The sequence below is a fragment of the Hyperoodon ampullatus genome (assembly GCF_949752795.1).
Source record: "Hyperoodon ampullatus genome assembly, chromosome: 2".
In the NCBI taxonomy this organism is placed as follows: Eukaryota; Metazoa; Chordata; class Mammalia; order Artiodactyla; family Ziphiidae; genus Hyperoodon; species Hyperoodon ampullatus.
Window position 1 is genome coordinate 160,847,829 of NC_136915.1, and position 23,027 is coordinate 160,870,855.

The window sequence follows — 23,027 nt, forward strand, 5'->3', positions numbered from 1 at the left end:
ATGGGAACATATGTATACATATAACTGATTAAATTTGTGATAAAGCAAAAAATAAAAAAAATTAAAAAAAAAAAATAAATAAAAAAAAAATAAATAAATGATTTGGCCCCATAAAAAAAAAAAAAAAAAAAAAAAAAAAAAAAAAGAATCTGCCTGCCAGTGCAGGGGACATGGGTTTGAGCCCTGGTCCAGGAAGATCCCACATGCCATGGAGCAACAGAGCCTGTGTGCCACAACTACTGAGCCTGTGCTCTAGAGCCCTCGAGCCACAACTACTGAAGCCCATGAGCCTAGAGCCCGTGCTCTACAACAAGAGAAGCCACTGCAATGAGAAGCCTGTGCACCGCAACGAAGAGTAGCCCCCACTCGCTGCAACTAGAGAAAGCCTGCACGGAGCAACGAAGACCCAACACAGCCAAAAAAAAAATCTATATAGATGAAACCAACGTTCTCAGTTCATTTAATTAAGCCATACCATTTTATATGTCCATACCATTTCATAAAGTGAGATAGTGAACTATCATTCTGTTTCCACATTATGCAGCCTAATTATAAACTCAGGGTCAGACCTATACTGGGAGATGGCAGACCAATAAATCAGTATTACACTAGAGAATGGACTTGAGGATATGGGGAGGGGGAAGGGTAAGCTGTGACAAAGTGAAAGAGCGGCATGGACATATATACACTACCAAACGTAAGGTAGATAGCTAGTGGGAAGCAGCCGCATAGCACAGGGAGATCAGCTCGGTGCTTTGTGACCGCCTGGAGGGGTGGGATAGGGAGGGTGGGAGGGAGACGCAAAAGGGAGGGGATATGGGAACATATGTATACATATAACTGATTAAATTTGTGATAAAGCAAAAAAAAAAAAAAAAAAAAAAAAAAAAAAAATCAGTATTACAAATGATATGCCCCAAAGGAGTGTTTACCAGTTACTTTAGCCAGATTACAAATGAATATCTTAAGACCACAAGTAGTTAGATAGGATCGAGAGTAAAGAATACCTATAAAATTGATGGCAAGTTTCTTGGTATTTGAAGGTTGTTACCTCTTTTATGTTGATTGTTGTTCTGAGTTATCACTGGTGATCTCTGTATAGATGTTTTATCTTTCACTTTTCAATAGTAAAAGCTAAATAATCTTGGTTATAGCTATGAGAAAATAGGAAAAAATCACACGCAGCAAGTTTTCTGGATCAATTGGAAAGTATTTTGGCATCCATGGTCTGTTACTTTTTTGCATAAGCAAACTATTAATTAAAGGTAAATTTTAATGAAGATTCATCATAATTGTTTTAATATTAAACCAAAGTATTTTTATTTCAAATTTAAATACACCCAATAATACATCATTAATTTCTTTCTCCAGCAAGTCAAGGAAACCAGCAAGTGCTGGGAAAGTATAAGCCTCTTAGTAAATAAGCATTATAACCAAATTGCCAAACCACCTACAGATGACCTGATTCATTGCCAGTGACCACCAAAAGTCTATGAACTTAAAAAAATTTTGATTTAGAATATTTAAAATACTGTTTATGTTAAAGGATACTTAGAATAATTAGTTTGATCTACTTGATATTTTTGTTATTGTACAAAGTATGATGATCCCTCACCTTTGAAAATGTTTGAAAATGGTTAAATTTCAAAGACCTGGTTTAAACTTTTATATTGATCGTTGTTTCATTATTATTATTATTATTATTCATTATGTTAATAGTTTATTTCCCTTCTAAATGTTCTTTAATGTTCTTCCCAATCATGAGATTCTCTATTTCAGTAGGTGTTTGGGTAGCGTACAAAATATTAAATTCCTGTAATTTGCATTGTAGTACTATGCTGTAGCTACTCAGTTACAAGGAAAGATTTAATAATATGCTTGTTTTGTTTATTCATTTACTTATCATTCAGTCAGCTTGCCTGGCCTTTGTGCTAGATTTGGGGATACAAAAGTAAATAAGGTATAATCTTTTTTCTCAGAGAGATCAAAATCAGGTGAAAGAAAAAAATTTAAACTGATCATTGTGGAGTTTGAAGAATACTAATGGCATTATGAACAAAGGGCTGTGGAATCACAGGAATGACTATCAGCTTGTTGACAGTTGGAAAGCCACGAAGGTCATTTTTAAGCAGGGTCTTAGAGTTTGAGTAGGTTTATTAGAGGAAGAAGAGGATGGAACAGCATTTTGGGTAGAGGCAGCAGGTACAAAGGAGTAGATGCATAAGACAGTTTGGCATATTTAGAAAATGGAGAGAAGTTTAATGTGTATGGATCATTGGTTAGGAAAATATGGATGGATAGATTAGCACTGCTAGATCATTTTTTATCCACATTGTGAAATTCCTTCTGTAGCAAGGAGAGACTACCTTTTACTACTCTTTAAAAGAAAAAAACTATTTTTAAATTTTATACTTCATTCATATATTAAAGATATTTAAATGCTCACTACTTGGTAGACCTTATATTACTGCTTGAGAATTATTAATGTAATAATTGAACCTGATTAAGTAAGATGTTTAGATAGTGATCTAGAAAAATGCATATGTGGAAGAACTAGATTTTATGACTCAATTTGAAAGGATATAAAGAGGTACGTTAGAGTAGTATAAATGTATCTTTGGTGCTTAAATTTTCAATTTTCAGTGCTTTAGATTGTTATAGGAAAATTACACAGTGATATGTAGGCCTAATATTCTTAAAGAAAACTTAAATTTTTTTCAAATTCTGAATGTGATATGTTAATAACATTCTAATATATACTCTCACAATAACAGTATAAATTAAAATGCATTCTTAAATAATCAAAGTATTTTAAATGTTCATTTTCTCCATTGATTTTAGTATACTTACACTTATCAAGATATAAAAATAGAAACAGTTTGTCAATGATGTTTTCTTTTTTAAACTTTTAATTTCAATTGTGTTACGTCTGTTTTACCAATTTCTGAAGGATTCTCTTTCATAAACCTTTGGTGTCCAATACAGTCTGCTCCTTCAATTCTGTTGTGAGATAGGCCTTATTTTCTAGATTCTGTCAGAACTCATATTAGCCAGGATGGGATGTCAGAAGGAACAGCTATCACTCTAGTCTGTAAGGGAACAGTTCTCAGCAAATTCAGGGAGAGGGGACAAATGCCCAATTAGGTGAAGATATTCTGGAGAGGCTGGCAGTTTAGGTTACCAGTTTTATCTCATGTGTTGAGTATTGACTATGATGGATAAAATTCTTTCAGATTAGTGTGTTTTTATTTTTTTAAGGATTATAAAACTCCTAGATGTTATTTGATATAGCCTGGAAGTGTTCTTCCTTCTGACAGTTTTGGAAGTGATAAAACAGACCCAGATTAGGCTGCACGTTAAGGATAACTTAGAAAATAACCTTAAGAGCTTCCTTTTGGAATTGTGATGTTTTGGCCAACGTAGTTTAAAAATCACTGTCTTAGACTATAATGCTTATCATTTATGTTTAACTACATCATCTATGAAAGTTTCTTTTAAATCACAAAATATGGGTACTTTGAAAATAAATGACTCCAAATTTGTTAATTGTTGTAGAGATTACAACCACACTGCAGAGAAACTGCTTTCAAATCACAATGTGTAGTAAATATTTTTATAGAAATATGGTCATAAATAGTCCCAGGAAATCTCTCTTGAATATACTATATTTACATTTCAATTTTATGTTGTTGGTTTGTTGCTTTAAAATTGAATATAATTAGAACAAATAACACGCTAATGGCTTCATTTTACATTTTGAGTCAAAGCTTACTAAATTAAACCTTTACCCCCAGAATAGCATCTTGAGTAAACACATGTGGTTTACCAGGTTTAAATATTTTCTTGAGATATGTGTGTTTGATTTTTCCTTTTGTAAAATGTATGTCGTATAAATACAACTAGATACGTAACAGTCCTTTCCTGTACAAGCATTCCTCACTTAATAGAATTCTGAATAAGAGGAATTTATGAATTAAGTTAAAAATTGACTTAAGTTTTTTCCTCTTCCCCTTGGAACTTGAGGATCTTAGCACTGCACATATATTACCAGATGGAGTGCCAAAGTCCTCTTACTGTGTGTGTTACAGTTAAACTGAAATGAATGTGTGAGAACACTTTTTAACATGAACTGACAGCTATTAGTGAGATCCCTAGTCCCTAGTAAACAGACCTTTATATTGGGAATAGAATAGTCACCAAGGACTAGTTTTCTCATTTGCCTATCATCATCAGATTTCGTTAGCTGTTTGTCAGTTCTACCTAATTTGACCTGGATCTCCTTAGCAAAACTAGGATTGAACATTTCAATCTCTGGCTTTATGAATGATTTCCCCACATCCAAGGATACCCTTAACAAACTGTACAGATAAAATTGGGGGAAATGTTAGGAAATAGAACAGTAAATTATAGTTATGGAGAAAGTGCAAAAAAAGTTAAGATTATTGACAGTAGTTTCAAAATTAGAAATATTAAGGTGAACTGGAGCCAAATTACTAAAATATTAGAAATTTCTCTTAAATAACTATAATATCTTAAACTCTCTGTTATACTACTAGATTGCCTGATGAGCTTTCACTCTCAGTGTCTTAATGTTATGAATAATTTTTTAGTTTTATAATATGAATTATTTTTAGTGGTTATACTACGGAGATCCTGCAAACTATAATTACTTTTACTAGAATGTTTGAAGCTATGTGTTTTAAAATTTGGTACCTTCTAAGTGTGATTGTATTACATATGGAGAACAGTTTTATACTGGAACATATGTTTCTCTTTATGATGAAGGTGAACAGGAAAATGACAAAAATTAGTTTTATACCAAAATCCTTAGGAACTCTTAGCTCAAATCTAAGATTTTAATTCTTACTTTCAAGTCCTCTATAATTTGTATCTCTGTCCCCGGCTTCTCCAGATTTATCTCTAACTTTACCCACTGTAAACTTGACTTCCATCTGACATGCTTCCTCATCGTCCCTCAAATACAGTGAAGTTATTATGCCTTTCTCTCCTCATGCTCTTTCCTGACATGCTTTTTTTTTTTTAACCATTTCTACCTCTGTGTTTTTTGTTTTTTTTAAATCTCTGATCAATTCCTGTTTACTCCATGAAGTCCAGTCCGTACTAACTTCCCCCTTTCTATAAATTTCTCACAGTTATTGTTTATAGTGTACATTTTAATATTTGATCTTATTTGATTTATATTGTTTCTTACCTTGTTTTATGTGGCAGCATAGCCTAAATCCTTGGTAATACTCAGTGTCTTGACAGCAGTTACCTCAATTAGTATACCTTTCAGTGATAAGAGAGTAAGTGCTTAAAAGTACTTACAGTGTTGAATAGAGTTGAACTGAAAAAAGTTGGGGATATTTATTAACATAAATTATGCCTCATAGTATGGCATGTGTGCTTTTTGAGGGTGGTTCTAACAGTTAGGTGTCTTTTTTCATTGTCTTTTTGAAAACGTTTCAGTTGCGGAATCACGGTTATTCATTGAAGGGCTATTTTGAACCATGCTATGGGAGAGATATATTAAACTATCATGTACATTATCAACGTTGATAAAAAGTTAATATTTGTAATACAGTAGACTTTTATGGAATAATACCTTTAGTGTTCACGTATGTCTGTGTCCTTGTATTTTATTTTATGAAAGCTCTCTTCTGTTCCTTCGATTAATTTTGCCTACCTCAAAGGAAGCCACTCATTCTGATTCATCTTAGCATCTACCCCTCCTTAAATGATTATAATTTTTCTCTGACTACTGATTTTAGGTTTCCTTAGCACTGATCTGATCGCCGAGGTCTTTTGAGCAATAACAAACAAAGCAGACGTAATTTTTTTTTCTAGTCTAATAGACCTATGAGCTCTGATTTCTCTACTGAGCCAAGGTGAGATGATGTAAAAGAGACCTTTCTTTTCTTAGGAGAATGCTGAGAAATGGTAGGTCCCTCTCAAACGAAGAGATTTAGTCTACCAGGCTGGGTTAGGACTGCCAAAGTAAACAGGATTCACCATGTATAGGACCATATAGCATGTGGTGGGTGTGATCCCTCTCTACTTGCTAAGGGAATCTTTCTTTTATCTTTATCAGGTGGTTGGGCCCCTGAAGTTTAGTTTTACTGCCATGGTAAATTTCTGTTCTAACCTTTGGGCCTATGGATCTCTTGTCCCACACCCTCTCCTTTTAGGTATACCATAATTTCTTCCAGACTTGTTTTAGTTGAGTTGCTTCAGTACGTTATATGGAGGGTGAGGGAACCAAGGATATGTGTTTAGTCTACCAGCTTCCTATTATTGTTTTTAGGTTAAGTGTGCTGTTTCTGCTGTTTTTCTGATGTTTCCAGAGTTTCCAGGTTTTCAAGGCTCTCTGTTTGATATAGTTTCAAAATATGGAAAGCTTTTGTTATAGTGTGATGTTATGAAAGATAATTTATTTGGACTCTTGCTAAAGATCAACATTTAGTCATAGTCATTGTGTGAGTCTTTCTGATATTCTTCATAGTTAGTTGAAAGGTATAGGTATAAAAGATATAGAAATATCTTTTAGAATTACATATTAGTTGTTCCTGTATCATTCTTATGAAAAGAATGCTGTGCATGCCTGCTGTGACTATAACCACTGTGCTCACTCTTCACCTGCTTTCTTAGGGCAGAATTTCTGGATCAGATGCATCCAAGGTAAAGTTTACCGTGTCTCTTCGGGCTGACCCTCAGTAGTAACAGAAAATACCAGAGCAATTATTGCACATACATTAATGGTCTTCTAATCTCCAACCTTGCATGTAATTGCTGCTGTCAAATACAATTACTGTCTGCCCAGGTTTCTTTCCCTGGGGGCAGTCGTGCCATGCCTTGGTATAGAGTTAGAAAATGCAAAGGGAGTTTCTGAAACTTTTTGAAGGTTTTGCTTATATCTACTTTGAAAATTTTTAACTATAAAACTACATTGCCTTTTTTATTTTTTAGAAGACTGACCTGATTAAGTCTGACAGTAATAAGAGAAGAATAACAAAAAAGATTTGAAGGTTCATTGATTGTAATTGTATTTCTGAACAGTTAATTATGAATACATTTCCTTTATGCATTGGCACCACATTGGCCACAGTTCAGGAAATATAATGCTAAACTGGTGTTCCTTTTTTTTTTTTTTTTGCTGTACGCGGGCCTCTCACTGTTGTGGCCTCCCCTGTTGCGGAGCAAAGGCTCCGGACGTGCAGGCTCAGCAGCCATGGCTCACGGGCCCAGCCGCTCTGCAGCATGTGGGATCTTCCTGGACCGGGGCACGAACCCATGTCCCCTGCATCGGCAGGCAGACTCTCAACCACTGTGCCACCAGGAAAGCCCCTAAAAATCTTTTAAATGTACACTTGAGACAGAACAAGATTTTAAATCAGAATATCTGTAATTATTTGATAATGGTTTCTAAAATAGCTTGGAGAGGTGGCATAGTTTAATAGAAAGAGCATAGTCTTTGGATACCAGAAGATCTTGGTTTGGGACTCAATTCTGCACTTAATATGAGGCATTGGGTATTTCACCTCTCTTTATCTTCAGTTTTCTAATCTGTAAAATGGAGATATATTTTATCAAATATAAGGCAAACATTTATTCAGTTTCTAACATTTTAAAAATTATAGATGTGTTTTTAAATTGATGGAGTACTATATTTAATTTGCTGTGTTGTCTTTCTTAGCATTATAGAAAATAATGGTACTTTTTATAATTGGTGATGTCTTAGATTGCATGAGATACAGTAAAAATGCCAATTTTGTAGAATTGTTTTGAAGTTGGAATTGGATAATATATATAAAGTGCATAGCACATCGAAGATGCTCCTGAAGTCCTAGTTTCCTTCCCCCCGCCACCCCCCCCTTAATGACAGTGTCGTTGGTTGGTTGGTTGGTTTGGGGATTTGTTGTTTTACCAGGAGAATCAGAAGTTTAAAACTATTAGATAAAGACTTGTGGTTCTGTATTGTTGGTCACCACATCAAATATCTTGCATCTGTGTTGCTGAGACATTTTCACTTTGGAGAAATGGCCATATTGTGACTAATAATAATAATTATATATCAGCTAACACTTATATAGTGTCTACATTGTGCTGGGCACTGTTGGTTTTACATATATATTTTATATCTTGGAAACACCCATATGAGATAGGTACTATTACTTTTATTTTTATAAATGAGGAAACAGAGGCAGAGAGATTAATTTACCCAAATTCCTATAGCTAGACCTATAAACAAATTAAGCAAACAAACCAATAAAGCAGAAGCCAAGAAAGGTAGCACATGGAAGCAAGAAACTCCCTCCTTGCACATATTAGCCTGATAATAATCTTTGGAACAGTTATTTTTCAGATAGAAAGTTTCACGAGGTTTTACATCTTGACCCAACCCAGCAACTGACTAAGGTAGAATCTGAATCAAGTGATAAAGATTCAGCCAACAACTTACCTTTCCCCCTTGAGTGAAGGAGCATTTCAGTGTCTCAAATAATATAGTCTCAGGCAATATAAGAATTGGCAAGTTTTATCCTATTGGCTGCCAAATTGGAGTCTCTTTCTTTAACTGCTGATGCAACATAAAAATAACTTAATGGATTTTGAGTAGAGAGAAATGGAATAAAGTTCTTAAACATCTATGAGAAGCATCTCATTGGAGTGGAAATCAAGACGGTAAAAGTAGCCAAAGTTTGGCCCTTCTTTTTTTTTTTTTTTTTTTTTTTTTTTTTTTTTTTTTTTTTTTTTTTTTGTGGTACGCGGGCCTCTCACTGTTGTGGCCTCTCCCGTTGCGGAGCACAGGCTCCGGATGCACAGGCTCAGCAGCCATGGCTCACGGGCCCAGCCGCTCCGCGGTATATGGGATCCTCCCAGACCGGGGCACGAACCCGTATCCCCTGCATCGGCAGGCGGACTCTCAACCACTGCGCCACCAGGGAGGCCCTGGCCCTTCTTATAGATGAAGTGGATGGAGAACAAAACTAATGCATCTTTGGCACCTTAACTCTGAATTCAATCTGATAATGGCAGATTATTTTAAAAAATTTTTTTGCCTCAGATATAATCTCCCACCCCACCTTCCCAAAATTGTCACCATTCTAATATGCCTGTGCAGTTGCTGCAGAAAGAGGAATTAATCCCAGGAAGAAATATACTTAGAATGCACTATAATCAAATTATAGAGTCAGTTTTTTCCCTGATGATTTTAATTAAAACTGTATTTTGCTTTATGTACAAAGGTATTCATCATATCTTTGTTTATGAATGAAAAAATGAGAATACCTAAATAAACAGTTGTCAGATAATGTTTAAGTAAATTATGGTACATTACTTCATGGAATATTATGCTGGTTTTTAAATTAATGTTTTTGGAACTTCTGCTCTTGGGCATGGTGGTATAATAGGGACAAGATTTACCCTTTTATTTAAAACAGGAAGAAAACAAGACACAGTAGTTGAAATAATGATTTTTCAGACAATGCACTGAAAGTCGTATGAAACTATGAGAGAAGAGAAACAAAGTAAACCCTACAGTTTCCTCAGCTTATTATCTGGAAGCAATTTCAGCGCAGGGAGGGGGGATCCAAAAGAGCTTGGCCACCTTGCCAATTTGAGCCAGACTGAATATACAGGGCTGCATACTAGAGAGGATGCTTTTGCATACAGAGGGAGAGTTCCAGAGATCTATAGAAGGGTCTCTCTGGCTGAATACTAATCTGTGTATGTGTGAGAGGAAACTAACAGGCTGGAGAATGAAATACAAGAAAGCAGCAAGCCATACAATTCGTGGAGCTGACATAGGACTGAGACTCTTTCATTTCCTACTGGTCAGAGTGGAAAGAAAATGTAGTGTATGGGGCATATGGTGGAGGCCTCTGAAGGATTTCACTTCAGTACTGGGGCTAAATTAAGCTCTAGATTAAAGGCTGCTCTGCCCCTGCCTTAACAAAGCTTAAAAATGAGCCTTGAAAGGATCAGATTGATTCCATGTAACTGAATTAATGCCCAAACAAAGTCTAACATAATTTAAAAGAACACAACAAAATCCAGCAAACAAAAGTGTAAAATTTATAATATCTGGCTTATGGTAAAAGTCTTTCAAGCATGCAAAAGTAGCAGGAAAATATCCATAACCAGGAGAAAAACCTGTCAGTGAAAGCAGATACAGAAATGATAAAGATGAAAAACAGCTATTGTAAATATATTCTGTATATTCAAGAAAATAGAGGAAAACATGAACACAATGGAGAGAGATACAGAAGATACAGAAAGACCCAAATGGAACTTGTGGAGATGAGAGTTAACATCTGAAATGAAAAATACACTGGAAAGAATTAACAGCAGATTAGACATTGCATAAGAAAAGATCAGTGAACTTGAAGATGTAGCAGGTGAAACAGAAATGAAGCACAGAGCATAAAAAGACTGAACAAATATACATATAATTGGAATCCCTTAAAGAAGAGAAAAAGTGAGAGAGAAGACAGAAGAAATTTAATAAATAATGGCTGAAAATTTTAAACATTTGATGAAACCATAAACCAGAGTTTTTCAGCCTTTGCATTATTGACATTTGGGGCTGGGTAATTCTTTGCTGTGGAGGGCTGTCCTGTGCATTGTAGGGTGTTTAGTAGTAACCCTGGTCTTTACTCACTAGATGCCAATAGGACCAACCACTTGTGACAACCAAATGGAGGATAGGGGCAAAAAAAAAAAAAAAAAAAAAAGAAAAACTCCCCTAGTTGAGAATCACTGCCATACACCAATGGAATAAGAAGCTCAATGAATGTCAAGCAGAAGAAACGTAAATAAAATGATACCGTGACACATCATAATCAAATTGTTGAAAATCAGTGAAAAAGAGAAACTCTTAAAAGCATGCATACCAAAACAAAAAAAATGAAACAGAGGAACAAATGTAAGAACTGCAGCAGACTTCTTCAATAGTCAGATCAATAGGGGCAGCATCAAAAGGAAAAAACTATCAACTTATAATCTATACCAGTTAAAATAGCTTTCAGAAATGAAGGTGATTTGCTTACCATGAAAATGGTTGTTTATGAAAAGTTCACAGGTAACATTATACTCAAGGATGAAAAGTGGAAAGCTTTCCCCTTAAGATCAGGAATAAGACAGGATGCTTTCTTTTACCATGTACTATAAATTCTAGCCAGAGCAATTAGACGAGAAAAAGAAAATAAACAGCATCCAAATTGGAAAGAAAGAAGTAAAACTATCTCTGTTCACAGATAACATCATCCTAAATACAGAAAATCCAAAAAAACTACCAAAAATGACTAGAGTTAATAAACATTCAGCAAAGTTGCAAGATACGAGATCAACACGCAAAAATCGGTTACGTTAATATACACCAGCAGTGAACACCCCAAAATGGAAACTAAGGAAACTATTCCATTTACAGTAGCATACAAAATAGTAAAATACCCAGGAATAGTTTTAAAAGGAGGTGAAAGATTTTACACTGAAAACCATAAACCGTTGCTGAGACAAAGAAGACCTAGATAAATGGAAAGACATCCCATGTTCATAGATTGAAATATTTTATATTGTTAAGATGGCAGTACTACCTAAAGTGACCTACAGATTCAATGCAGTCTATCAAAGTTCCAACTGCCATTTTTGCAGAAATGGAATATATGGAATTTCTCAGATATATATGGAATTATATATGGAATTATAAAGGGGCCTAAATAATCAAAACAATATTGAAAAAGAACAAAATTGGAGAATTCACACCTGCAATTTCAAAACTTACTACAAAATAACAGTAATTAAAACAGTGTTGTACCAGCATAAAGATAGGCACATGGACCAGTGGAATAGAACTGAGTCCAGAAATAAACGCTCACATTTATGGTCAATTGATTTTTGATGAAGATGCCAAGACCATTCAGTAGAGAAGAAGAACCTCTTAAACAAATGATGCTGGGACAACTGGATATCCACATACAAAAGAATGAAGGTGCATTCTTATATCACACTATATACAAAAATTCACTCAAAAGGGATAAACGACCTAAAAAATATGAATTAGAACTATATTGACTGAAGTAAATAGGTACTTATCTCAGTGATTTTTGATTTGGCCATGGATTCTTAGATATGACAGCAAAAACACAGGCAACCAAAGAAAAGATGATAAACAGGACTGCATCAATATTAAAATTTTTCTGCTATCCAAAAAATACTATCCAAAAAAGTAAAAAGACATTCTACAGAAAGGGAGGAAATATTTGCAAATCATATCTGATAAAGATCTAGTATCCAGAATATATGAATAACTCATAAAAGATAACTAATAAGTGGGTTGAATATAGACATTTCTCCAAAGAGAATGACCCACAATCACATGAAATATTAGTTATTAGGGAAATGCAAATCAAAACCACAGGGAGGTATTACTTCACACACACTGAGATGACTATAATAAAAAAGACAGATAATAACAAGCGTTGGCAAGGATGTGGAGAAATTGGAACCATCTTACATTGTTGGTGGGAATGTAAAATGGTGCAGGTGCTGTGGAAAATAGTTTAGTGGTTCTTCCAAAAGTTATACATAGAATTACCATATGACCCTGAAATTCTGCTCCTAGGTATATATACCCAAAAGAATTAAAAACAGGTACTCAAATAGCTGTACACAAATGTTCATAGCATAATAATAGTCAAAAGGTACAAACAATCCAAATGTCCATCAACTGATAAATGGATATATAGAGTGTGTATATATATATATATATATATATATATATATATATATGTTAGAGTATTACTCAACCATAGGAAGGAATGAAGTACTGATACATGCTCACATATGATCACATATTGTGTGATTCCATTTATATGAAGTATCCAGAACGGGTGAATCCATAGAGACAGAAAGCTGATTGATGGTTTCTAGGGTTAGGAGGAAGAGGAATGAGAGTGATTGCTTAATGGGCTCAAGGATTTGTTTTGGGATGATGGAAATGTTTCAAAACTAAATAGAGCTGGTGGTTGTACAACATTGTCAGTGTACTAAATGCCACTCAATTGTATATATATATTTTGTTTTTTAAAAGGGGGAAACTGTTTATTTTGTCTGTTTTTTTTTTTTTTTTTTTAAATCCAGGCCTGGGCTACATGTTCTGCGTGTTATCTAACACAACAGTTCTTTTTTTTTTTTTTTTAGATGTCGGGGGTAGGAGTTTATTAATTTATTTATTTATTTTTGCTGTATTGGGTCTTTGCCTCTGTGCAAGGGCTTTCTCCAGTTGCGGCAAGTGGGGGCCACTCCTCATCGCGGTGCGCGGGCCTCTCACCATTGCGGCCTCTCTTGTTGCGGAGCACAGGCTCCAGATGTGCAGGCTCAGCAGTTGTGGCTCACGGGCCCAGCCGCTCCGTGGCATGTGGGATCTTCCCAGACCAGGGCCCGAACCCGTGTCCCCTGCATTAGCAGGCAGACTCCCAACCACCGCACCACCAGGGAAGCCCCTATTTTGTCTGTTTTTTATTTAAAAAATTTTTTTTCATTGGGGTAGAGTTAATTTACACTGCTGTGTCAATTTCTGCTGTACAGCAAAGTGAATCAGCCATATGTATACATATATCTCCTCTTTTTTGCATTTCCTTCCCATTTAGGTCACCAAAGAGCACAGAGTAGAGTTCCCTGTGCTAATTGTATATTTTTAGATGGCTTATTTTATATTATGTGAATCTCATGTCAATATAAAAAAAAAGTAAGGGTAAAATAAAGATTTTTCAGACAAAAGCAGAGATAATTCATTGCTGACTGACATGCACTACAATAAATGTTAAAGGAACTTCTTCAGGCAAAAGGAAAAGTGTATAAGATGGAAATTTAGACCTGCTTAAAGGAATGAAGGCAACTGGAAGTGACAAATATGTGGGTAAATATAAGCCTTTTTTTTTTTTATTTTAAAATGTCTTCAAAAGACAATTGAACTTCCAGTTTCAGCTCTGACATGTAAAGAACTTGGAAATCATCTCTCCTGTCTTCAACAACAGCAAAAATCTGACCAAACTGAAAATCATGGACTATTCTTAGATTAATCTGAGATTTGAGGTCACAGGGCAAACTGCCACTCCCCAAATGGTGACAGGTGAATACATAGAATCACACTGGAGATCTGCTTATTGGGAACAAAAGCTGTTTGAACCGTGAACTGGTAGGAACACTTAAATGGTAATTGATAAATTGCTGCAGGCTGAGTGTGGACTAGCTCAAGAGCTAAAAGCTTCCAGGGGCTCAGCCTTAGGAAGGCCCCCTGCTTTCATGGGTTTTGACCCCCAGGGCCCACCACATTCTTATGGTGAAGATTGGAGAAAAATCTTTTGTTTTGATACAGGGGAGGTAGAATACAGTTAACACTACTGAACTTTACACATAAAAATGGTTAAGACGGTAAGTTTTATGTTTTTTTTTTCCCCAACAGCTAAGAGTTTTTTTTTTTTTTTTTAAAGAAATGGTCTATCAAACCATGAAAAGACATGAAGGAACTTAAAATGCATATTGCTAAGTGAAAGAAAGATTACATACTGTATGATTCCAACTGTATGATGTTCTGGAAAAGGTAAAACTATGAGGACAGTAAAAACATCAGTAGTTGCCAGGGCTTCAGAGGGAGAGAGGGATGAATAACTGGAGCGTAGGAATTTTAGGGCAGTGAAACTATTCTGAATGATATTGTAATGTGGACACATGTCATTATACACTTGTCAAAACCCATATGCAACACAAAAGATGAACCCTAATGTAAACTGGCTTTTAACTAATAACAATGTGTTAATATTGGCCCATCTATTGTAACAAATGTACCACACTAATGCAAGATGTTAATAATAGGGGAAAATTGGGGAGAGGTGTATATGAGAACACTCTGTACCTTCTGCTCATTTTTCTTTAAACTTAAAACTACTCTAGGGCTTCCCTGGTGGCACAGTGCTTGAGAGTCCGCCTGCTGATGCAGGGGACACGGGTTCGTGTCCCGGTCCGGGAAGATCCCACATGCCGCGGAGCGGCTGGACCTGTGAGCCATGGCCGCTGAGCCTGCGTGTCCAGAGCCTGTGCTCCGCAACGGGAGAAGCCACAACAGTGAGAGGCCCGCGTACCACACACACACACAAAAAACTACTCTAAAAACTAAAGGCTGTTAACTAAGTGAAAGAAATATACTCATCCCTTTCCAATACCATATAACTCCTAATTAGTAGTATGTATTTTCACAGCAAATAATTACCAAGCAAACCACAGGTATCTATTCTGAATTGCTTACTTCACGTTAAGGGTTTCAGTGAATGACACTGATAGAAACTATGACTGTCTTGTGAACAACCATGTGTTTTTGCTTCTAGTCTTGCCCCCTAAAATACATTAATTGCTTTCTGGCAAAAGACATGAACACCTCAGTTCTCTAACATTCTAAGCATACCCTCACCACTGGGCCTTTGCAATGGCTGTTTCCTATTCATGGGACAACTTCCCCCAGATATGTGCAGGACTCACTTGTTGACTTCCTTTATGTCTTTATTCAAATGACCTTCTTAGTGAGGCCCTCCCAGACCATCTTATTTAAAATTCCAACCCTCTTCCCTACACTAATTTTTTTTCTATAGCATTCATCACTTTTTAATATTAGAAAACTTTTTTATCTTCTGTCTCCCTCAGACATGACATGATTTTGGTATGTTAATTTTGTATCCTGTAACTTTTCTGGAATCATTTGTTACCTCTAACAGATTGATTGGTCGGGGGGGGGAGTATGTCTTTAGGGTTGTCTGTGTATACGATCATGTTGTCTATGAAAGGAGATAATTTTACTTCTTCCTTTCTAATTTGGGTGCCTTTATTTCTTTTTCTCGCCTAATTGCTGTGGCTAGGACTTCGAATACATTGTTGAATAAAAGTAGTAAGAATGGGCATCCTTGTCTTGTTCCTGATCTTAGAGGTAAAGCTTTCAGCTTTTTACTGTTGAGTATGATGTTAGTTGTGGGCTTGTCATATATGGCCTTTATTATGTTGAGGTACATTCCCTGTGTACCCGCTTTGTTCAGAGTTTTTATCATGAACAGATATTGAATTTTATCAAATGCTTTTTTTGCATTCGTTGAGATGATCATATGATCTTATCCTTAATTTTGTTAATGTGATATATCACATTGATGGATTTGTGGGTGTTGAGCCATCTTTGCATTCCTAGGATAAATCCTACTTGATCATGATGTTTAATCCTTTTAATGTTTTGTTGAATTTGGTTTGCTAATATTTTCTTGAGGAGTTTTACATCTATGTTCACCATCAATATTGGCCTGTAATTTTCTATTTGTTTTCTTATTGTTGAGTTTTAAGAGTTTTAAGATATATTTTGAATACCAGTCCTTTAATAGATTTGTGTTTGCAAAGGTTTTTTCCCCAGTTTGTGGTTTGTCATTTCATTCTCTTAATGGTGTCTTTCACTGAGCAGACATTTTTAATTTTAATAAACACTAACATCAATTTTTTTTCTTTCATGGATCATGGTTTTGGTGTTGTCTCTAAAAAGTGATTGCAAACCTAAGGTCACCTAGATTTTCTGCTGTGTTATCTTCTTGGAGCCAGTTCTTTTTCAGGAAACTCTGCTTGACACTCTATACTTGATTCTCTCTCTCTCTCTGTTTCCTTTGGTATCCAGTTTTCTCATTTCCAATTTTGTTATTCATTTAGCAAGCATCTCTTGGGCAGCAAGTATGTTTCAGCTTTATCCTACTAATGGAGTATGTATTTAGAATGTAATTGGATTAAATAAAGTAAGTTCTCCCTTTGGACTGTGCTTTTTTAGTATAAGGGAAAACATTCTCTATCCTGAAAATTCTTTGCAGCATTTATGCTCTAAGACTGGTCCTCAGAGGAGAGAGGGAACTTGCATTTACTTTGTGCTTCATTTTTGCCAACATCAGGCTATTGTACTTTATATACTTTATTATTTAATCATGATGGTAGTTGTTGTTTATGACATTATACCTTTGTTTCTGTCATAAATTGATAACTGACTTCTTCACCTCAAAAATCTGCACCATTTCTTGAAACTTTAGTTCCTCTAATGGTGTTATGAACTGACAGAATATGCTGCCTACAGGATCTTTTCCTCAGCCCAGTGGTTCACAGACCAAAAGAAACAAACAAAAAAAATAACAACAATAAAGCAAAACCCCTTCTTTAAAGTAAGAAAAAAAAACACGTATAAGGGAACTGTCTATATTTTCTGAAGTGAAACTAATTATTTTTGCAGTCAAATTAAATAATGAAAGTAATTTTGACTCTAAGATACTATTTATGTTCAGAATCAGAGTTTTTATTTTTGTAGGGTGTCCTGACCTAAAAACTGTCAATATTGCAAGAGATGTGGGCTTTTGCACAGGTTGCAGTTTGATCTTTCAGACAACAGTAATATCCAGGTTCACTGCTTCTACGTACATGTTTTGGAAGAATCTTATTTTTAAATTTAATCTTAACCTTGTGCTTTTTAAGAACATAGAGGGACAGAGCCTACCGAATACTTGATTTTGGAAAGCGTTTCCATGAGTTTGCTTTTTTTCTTTTATTTTAGATCTCAACCTCTTTCCTCCCTTCTACCTTCTCATCCTTCCTTCTTGCCACCTAAAAATATTTTCTTTATTTTTTTATGGTTAAATTTTAAATTTTATTACAATTTAGTTTCTTATTTGGGAACTTTAATTTTGTTAACCTAGATATGATTTTCCTGATCACATTCAGGTCTGGTATTTATATTTCATATTTTGTTTTCATTTTTCCGCACTGAATGTCTCTGTTTTCCACAATGAACATAGCTAACATAATCAGCTAGGGGAATGGCTCTTAAGTGGCTCCAGAAGGCAGTAGTGGAATAACCTTAGCTTGCTAGAGGGTATTCATTCTGCTGCTGTGATGACCTGAGAGTCCTCTTGCCTTTCTCATGTCATCCTAAAATTGTCACTAGGGCCTTAGAGAAATGGTGGATCATCAAATATTAGTGTTCCTTAACAGAGTAGTATTTTGTAACCGGTTTAAATGCACACTGCTTTAATCCATGTGTCTTTTTTCCACCAATTCCTCCCCCAACCACAGTCACCAGAGAAGAAAGGAAAAGAAGCAAATATTGGTTTTGGTGGGCCAGTTGTTAGTTCTCTGTATCACGAAGAAATCATCAGGTAAATTCTTTTCTGGTCTTCAACAATAGGGGTATATACATATATGTATAGTATTGTATGTATGTATACATTTGTGTGTGTGTTTTTATATATTTATTTATTTATTTAATACCCAAAACTTTCATTTGAAGAACTTTTTCTTAACATGAAACCGATTTGGTGGTATCTCTAGGAGGATAATAAATGGCAGGAAATAAATTTTTATGTGTATAATCTTAATTAGTAAGTATCTGAATCAGTGCCAGGTAATAACCTTTCTCCCACATAAGTAGTTGGTAGGGCAAGGTTTTTTGTCTCAATCTAAAGCTATGGATTTTTGTTGTTGTTCTCATTAGTTTTCCTCAAAATATCGTTATTTCTTTTAAGTATTTTAATTTCTGTAGTTTATTTATTCTAGCTACAAGTTAAAAATCATTTCAGCTTTACAAGATGAAAAAATTCTGGAGACTGGTTGCACAACAATGTGAATATACTTAATACTACCAAACCGGACACTTAGAGATGGTTAAGATGATAAATTTTATGTCATGTATTTTTAACAAAATTAAAAAAAATTTAAAGGTCATTTTGCATTATTTAACAAAGGTCCTTAAATTTTGTATGTTATGTATGAAATTTCTTGGATTATCGTTTTCTTTACACACTGTGTAAATCAGAAAAAGGATTCTATCCTGCTTTAAAGCCATGTGACACATTCTTCTAAGATTGTTACTTTACAAGCAAAAACAAGAAATAGGAACTTCTGATGCTCTTACCCTTCTGCATCATCTGAGCTTTACTTTTCTTACTTATTAACATGAAATAAATGAGCTCTGATTTTCAAGTGGAAAATTGAGTTCACCTAAATTGAAGGGAAATATCTATCTTCATAGAATGAAGAGGAAATTGTACCAAAATTTTATGCTTTACTCTTGCAAAAGAGTTGCTGACATTATTCACCACATAAAGAAGTAGTGATAAGAACTCCCAGGTAGCATTCTAGAAGGAAAGCTATTGATACCCCTATGAATCAAAAACTTCAAATGCTCATAGTTTCCAGTTAATACTGAGGGCCCTGTCTTGAATCTATTTGCATAGCAAGCACTTCACTTTTTACTAAGATTAAATGTCTACTTGGGGTGATATAGTGGAAGACTGATGGAGATTTGAGGGGGATAAAGATACCCTTTAAGAATGATGCTGGCCTGGAGTACATTTGCCACCCTGATCCCTTTGAGGTACCATGAAAGCTCTGAGAAGCCCATGTAGTTTTGAGGAAGCACAGTTTAAAAAACATTTTCAGAGTTTAACTCCCCCTTCCCCTTAACCCTTATAGAATCAGAACATGTTTGGGGGGTTCTTAATTTGTATATTCTCTACTTAGAGCTTCTAAAAAATGGCATATTAGAACCTTAACCGTATTAATCAAAGTTTATTACATGTTCAAATCAAGTCAGTAAACCCTTAGAGTCATTTTTCTAGGAGGAGAGGTTAGTCATTCCTTCTCTGTGTTCCCATAGTCTTTTATTCACACTTTTGTTATAGCATCTGTGACATTATGCTACATTGGATTATAATTTTTAAATATTTGTCCTTTCTGCTAAACTGTTAGTTTTTGGAGAGCAAGGATAGTATTTTATCCATCTGTGTATTCTCAGTATCTGGGGAAGTTCCCAGAACTTAGTAGGTACCTAGTAAAAGTGCCCAGAGCTTGGGAGGTATCCACAGCTGCTTCCCTCAAGGAGCTGAAAGTTTAGTGACTGGCTCATACACAGTTAGCCTAGTGGCCCTATCATAAATCAGACATGCCCGTCCTCACCTCTTTTCCTAAAGAAATGTATAGGCCACTTTCCTAGTTAGATAATTAAATGGAGATAATTTCTTAACTTTGCTTTTTTAAAATCACTATACTTAACTTTCTAATAATATCAATCACTTATCTATAAATAGTGATCTTTATTTTGTGTACTGATTTCCTTAAGGGCTCCCAGACTCTGGTATTTTTCAAAATGACACGTTGAATACAGTTTCTTTTGTAATATCCAGTGACATGACTGATCACAGTAGCTCTGCAGAACAGAAAGCAAATCAAATGTACTCCTGTTGATGTGATAGTAGATATCTCAGTAATTGGAGTATTCCTAAGAGTTAAACTAAACTGGAAAAGTTAACCTACCTGCTTATCCTCTACCCAATTCCTAAAGAAGTGACTCAGATTTAAATCAATATTTAGAATTTTGATCTTGAGAAAAATGACAAAATAATATAGCTTTATCTTCATAAAGGAGAGATTTTAATTCAACTCAACACACGTTTATTATGAACCTATCATGAGACAAAATATTGTGGATATTTGTGCTTCTCAGCTTCTTCGCTTTTTTTTTTTTTTTTTTCCGGTATGCGGGCCTCTCACAGTTGTGGCCTCTCCCGTTGCGGAGCACAGGCTCCGGACACGCAGGCTCAGCGGCCATGGCTCACGGGCCCAGCCGCTCCGCGGCATGTGGGATCTTCCCAGACCAGGGCACGAACCCATGTCCCCTGCATCGGCAGGCGGACTCTCAACCACTGCGCCACCAGGGAAGCCCGCTTCTTCACTTTTGAATAGTATGTTTTCGGTATTTTTGGCATCTACATTTGAGTATGTTTAATAAACCTTATTGGTTGATTGAAATATGAACCTCTGCTATTGGCAAAACTGGTTAGTCTTGGCCTTATTTCATTAAGTCATCCAAGTATTAGTCTTCTTATGATAGGATCTAAATCATTGTATTCTGGAACATATTGTTAATATACGAAACAGTAAGGAACATGAATGTGAGAGAGCCACGGAAAGCCTTTCAGTTACAAACTGTAGTTTTGTTACCACTACAGTAGATCAGAAATCACAGCAACTAGTCATATTCTTATATTAGAGAATTCATCCTGTAACAAATCCAGTATAACAAACTAGATCATGATAAAAGTTATTGTATAATGAAATGTTCGTTTATTCCAGTGAAGGAATAAATGCAGTTACAACAGTGAAAACAGGCTATTTGTTGAAGTTTGTATAATCAAATTTTGCTTGTACTTTGGTGAAATTTAATATCTGATGTTTTATTTTTCGAAGAGAAAATTGTGCTTTAGTTGAGGTTAATTGCAGTTTCTTGGCAGAATTAATGTTCAGCTGAGGTGAAAGTGACAGTAGGTTTTATAATTTTAGAAACATCAAATGGTAAACTTGGATGAAAGGAAAAGCTTTCTTGTATAGAACCATTAAAAAGAACATAAAAATGTATTTTGAAGGTCTGTTTTGGATACTTTAATATATAAACTTCTAATTTTTTCCACATTAAAAAAAAATTATTTATTTACTTATTTTTGGCTGCATTGGGTCTTCATTGCTGTGCACAGGCTTTCTCTAGTTGGGGCGAGCAGGGGCTACTCTTCGTTGCGGTGCGCGGGCTTCTCGTTGCTTTGGCTTCTCTTGTTGTGGAGCACGGGCTCTAGGCGCACGGACTTCAGTAGTTGTGGCATGTGAGTGTGTCCCCTGCATTGGCAGGTGGATTCTTAACCACTGCGCCACCAGGGAAGCCCACCACATTTCTGACGTTTAGGAAAATCAGTATCTAATGAACCCCTTTACTAAGGTTTAGGCTCCATTGTTGTGGCAGCTTCCTGACTAATATGCATTGTAGGTGATAAGTTAAGGGCCCATTTTAGTTTTATTGTAAATGTTCCTGGGCCAAGGGCCACTGAGGCCAATTCTGAGCTTGCTCCCTGACTGTTTTGGTTCTGACCTTTATTTCCACTCTTTCACAGAAAGTGACAATATAATGTCATAGGTACAGATCTCTGTGTTAATATTCCAGAGCCCTGACACCAATTTCTCATTCTGAAGCTAGTTAATTGTTCTGTAGTATAATGGAGGAGATATAAGGTAAGGCTAATTAAGTACAAAAAATTATGGAGCCTGCTGGAATTCAAATGGTGGTTCCATCTCTTATTAGCTCTGTGACCTTGGACAAGTTACTTATCTATAAAATGGGGATGATTATAGTATATTATGCTTTTTCATATAGCATTTTTGTGGATTATAGGAATACTTATACACAGGCATCCTAGAATAGTATGTGGCACAAAGTAAGGTACTTTGTAACTATTAGTTTTATTAGTATTGTTACTAAGCATAGAGTCCCCACAGTGGAGACTTAGGGCACAGGGCTGATGGTGGGAGCTAAAAGCACCTAACTGTGGAATTAGGTACAGGTTGTTTGCTTTTGCAGAAGAAAATGGCAAACCGGGAAGGGAGACCAATGCTACTAGATCTGAGTTTGGAACTATAGAAACAAGAGAGTAACAGATCTTGTGATTTTAGTCTTGAGATCAGTTGTGTTTCATTTAAACTGCAGACTGGCAGAAAAAGCTCTGGTTAATAAGTATAAGGCTTTGCAAAGAGTCAAATGCTTCTGTACTACATATACTGACTCACTTAACAGGGAATCACTTTCAGTGACTTGTATAACTGAGAAGGTTTCACCTCGACTTTGGCACATAAATTGAGAAATTAGGACATGATTTTAAAATACAACAAATGAAACGTGTACAGTATCCAACCCACCCTGCAAAAACATTTGATCTTCCCTGTTATATTTTGTAGTTTGATGCTATGTAATCTATCAGAATCTTATTAATCCCACTTACACAGGCAGCCATCTGGACCTTCTTTAAGCAAGACCAGACCAGTATACAACTAAAGTGATTGATGGACTCTGGAATTGATTAGTTGTTCTGTGAGACAAATGAACTGTTTTGGCAGAAAATACCAGAGGTCACTGCTGTGGTCAGACACAAGAG

General features: G+C 35.6%; 1 protein-coding gene across 4 annotated transcripts in view; it reads left to right on the top strand.

Annotated features, from left to right (window-relative positions):
- Positions 1–23,027, top strand: part of ACBD6 (acyl-CoA binding domain containing 6) — a gene marked incomplete at its 3' end in the record, with an annotated part of 230,170 nt that overhangs the window by 46,413 nt on the left and 160,730 nt on the right. For all 4 annotated transcript variants that reach the window (XR_013810719.1, XM_079697808.1, XM_079697807.1 and 1 more), the window contains exon 4: positions 18,130–18,212. Coding sequence is in view for 3 of the 4 variants with exons in the window: in XM_079697808.1 (XP_079553934.1) it covers positions 18,130–18,212 (83 nt within the window). The remainder of the gene's footprint in view (positions 1–18,129; positions 18,213–23,027) is intronic.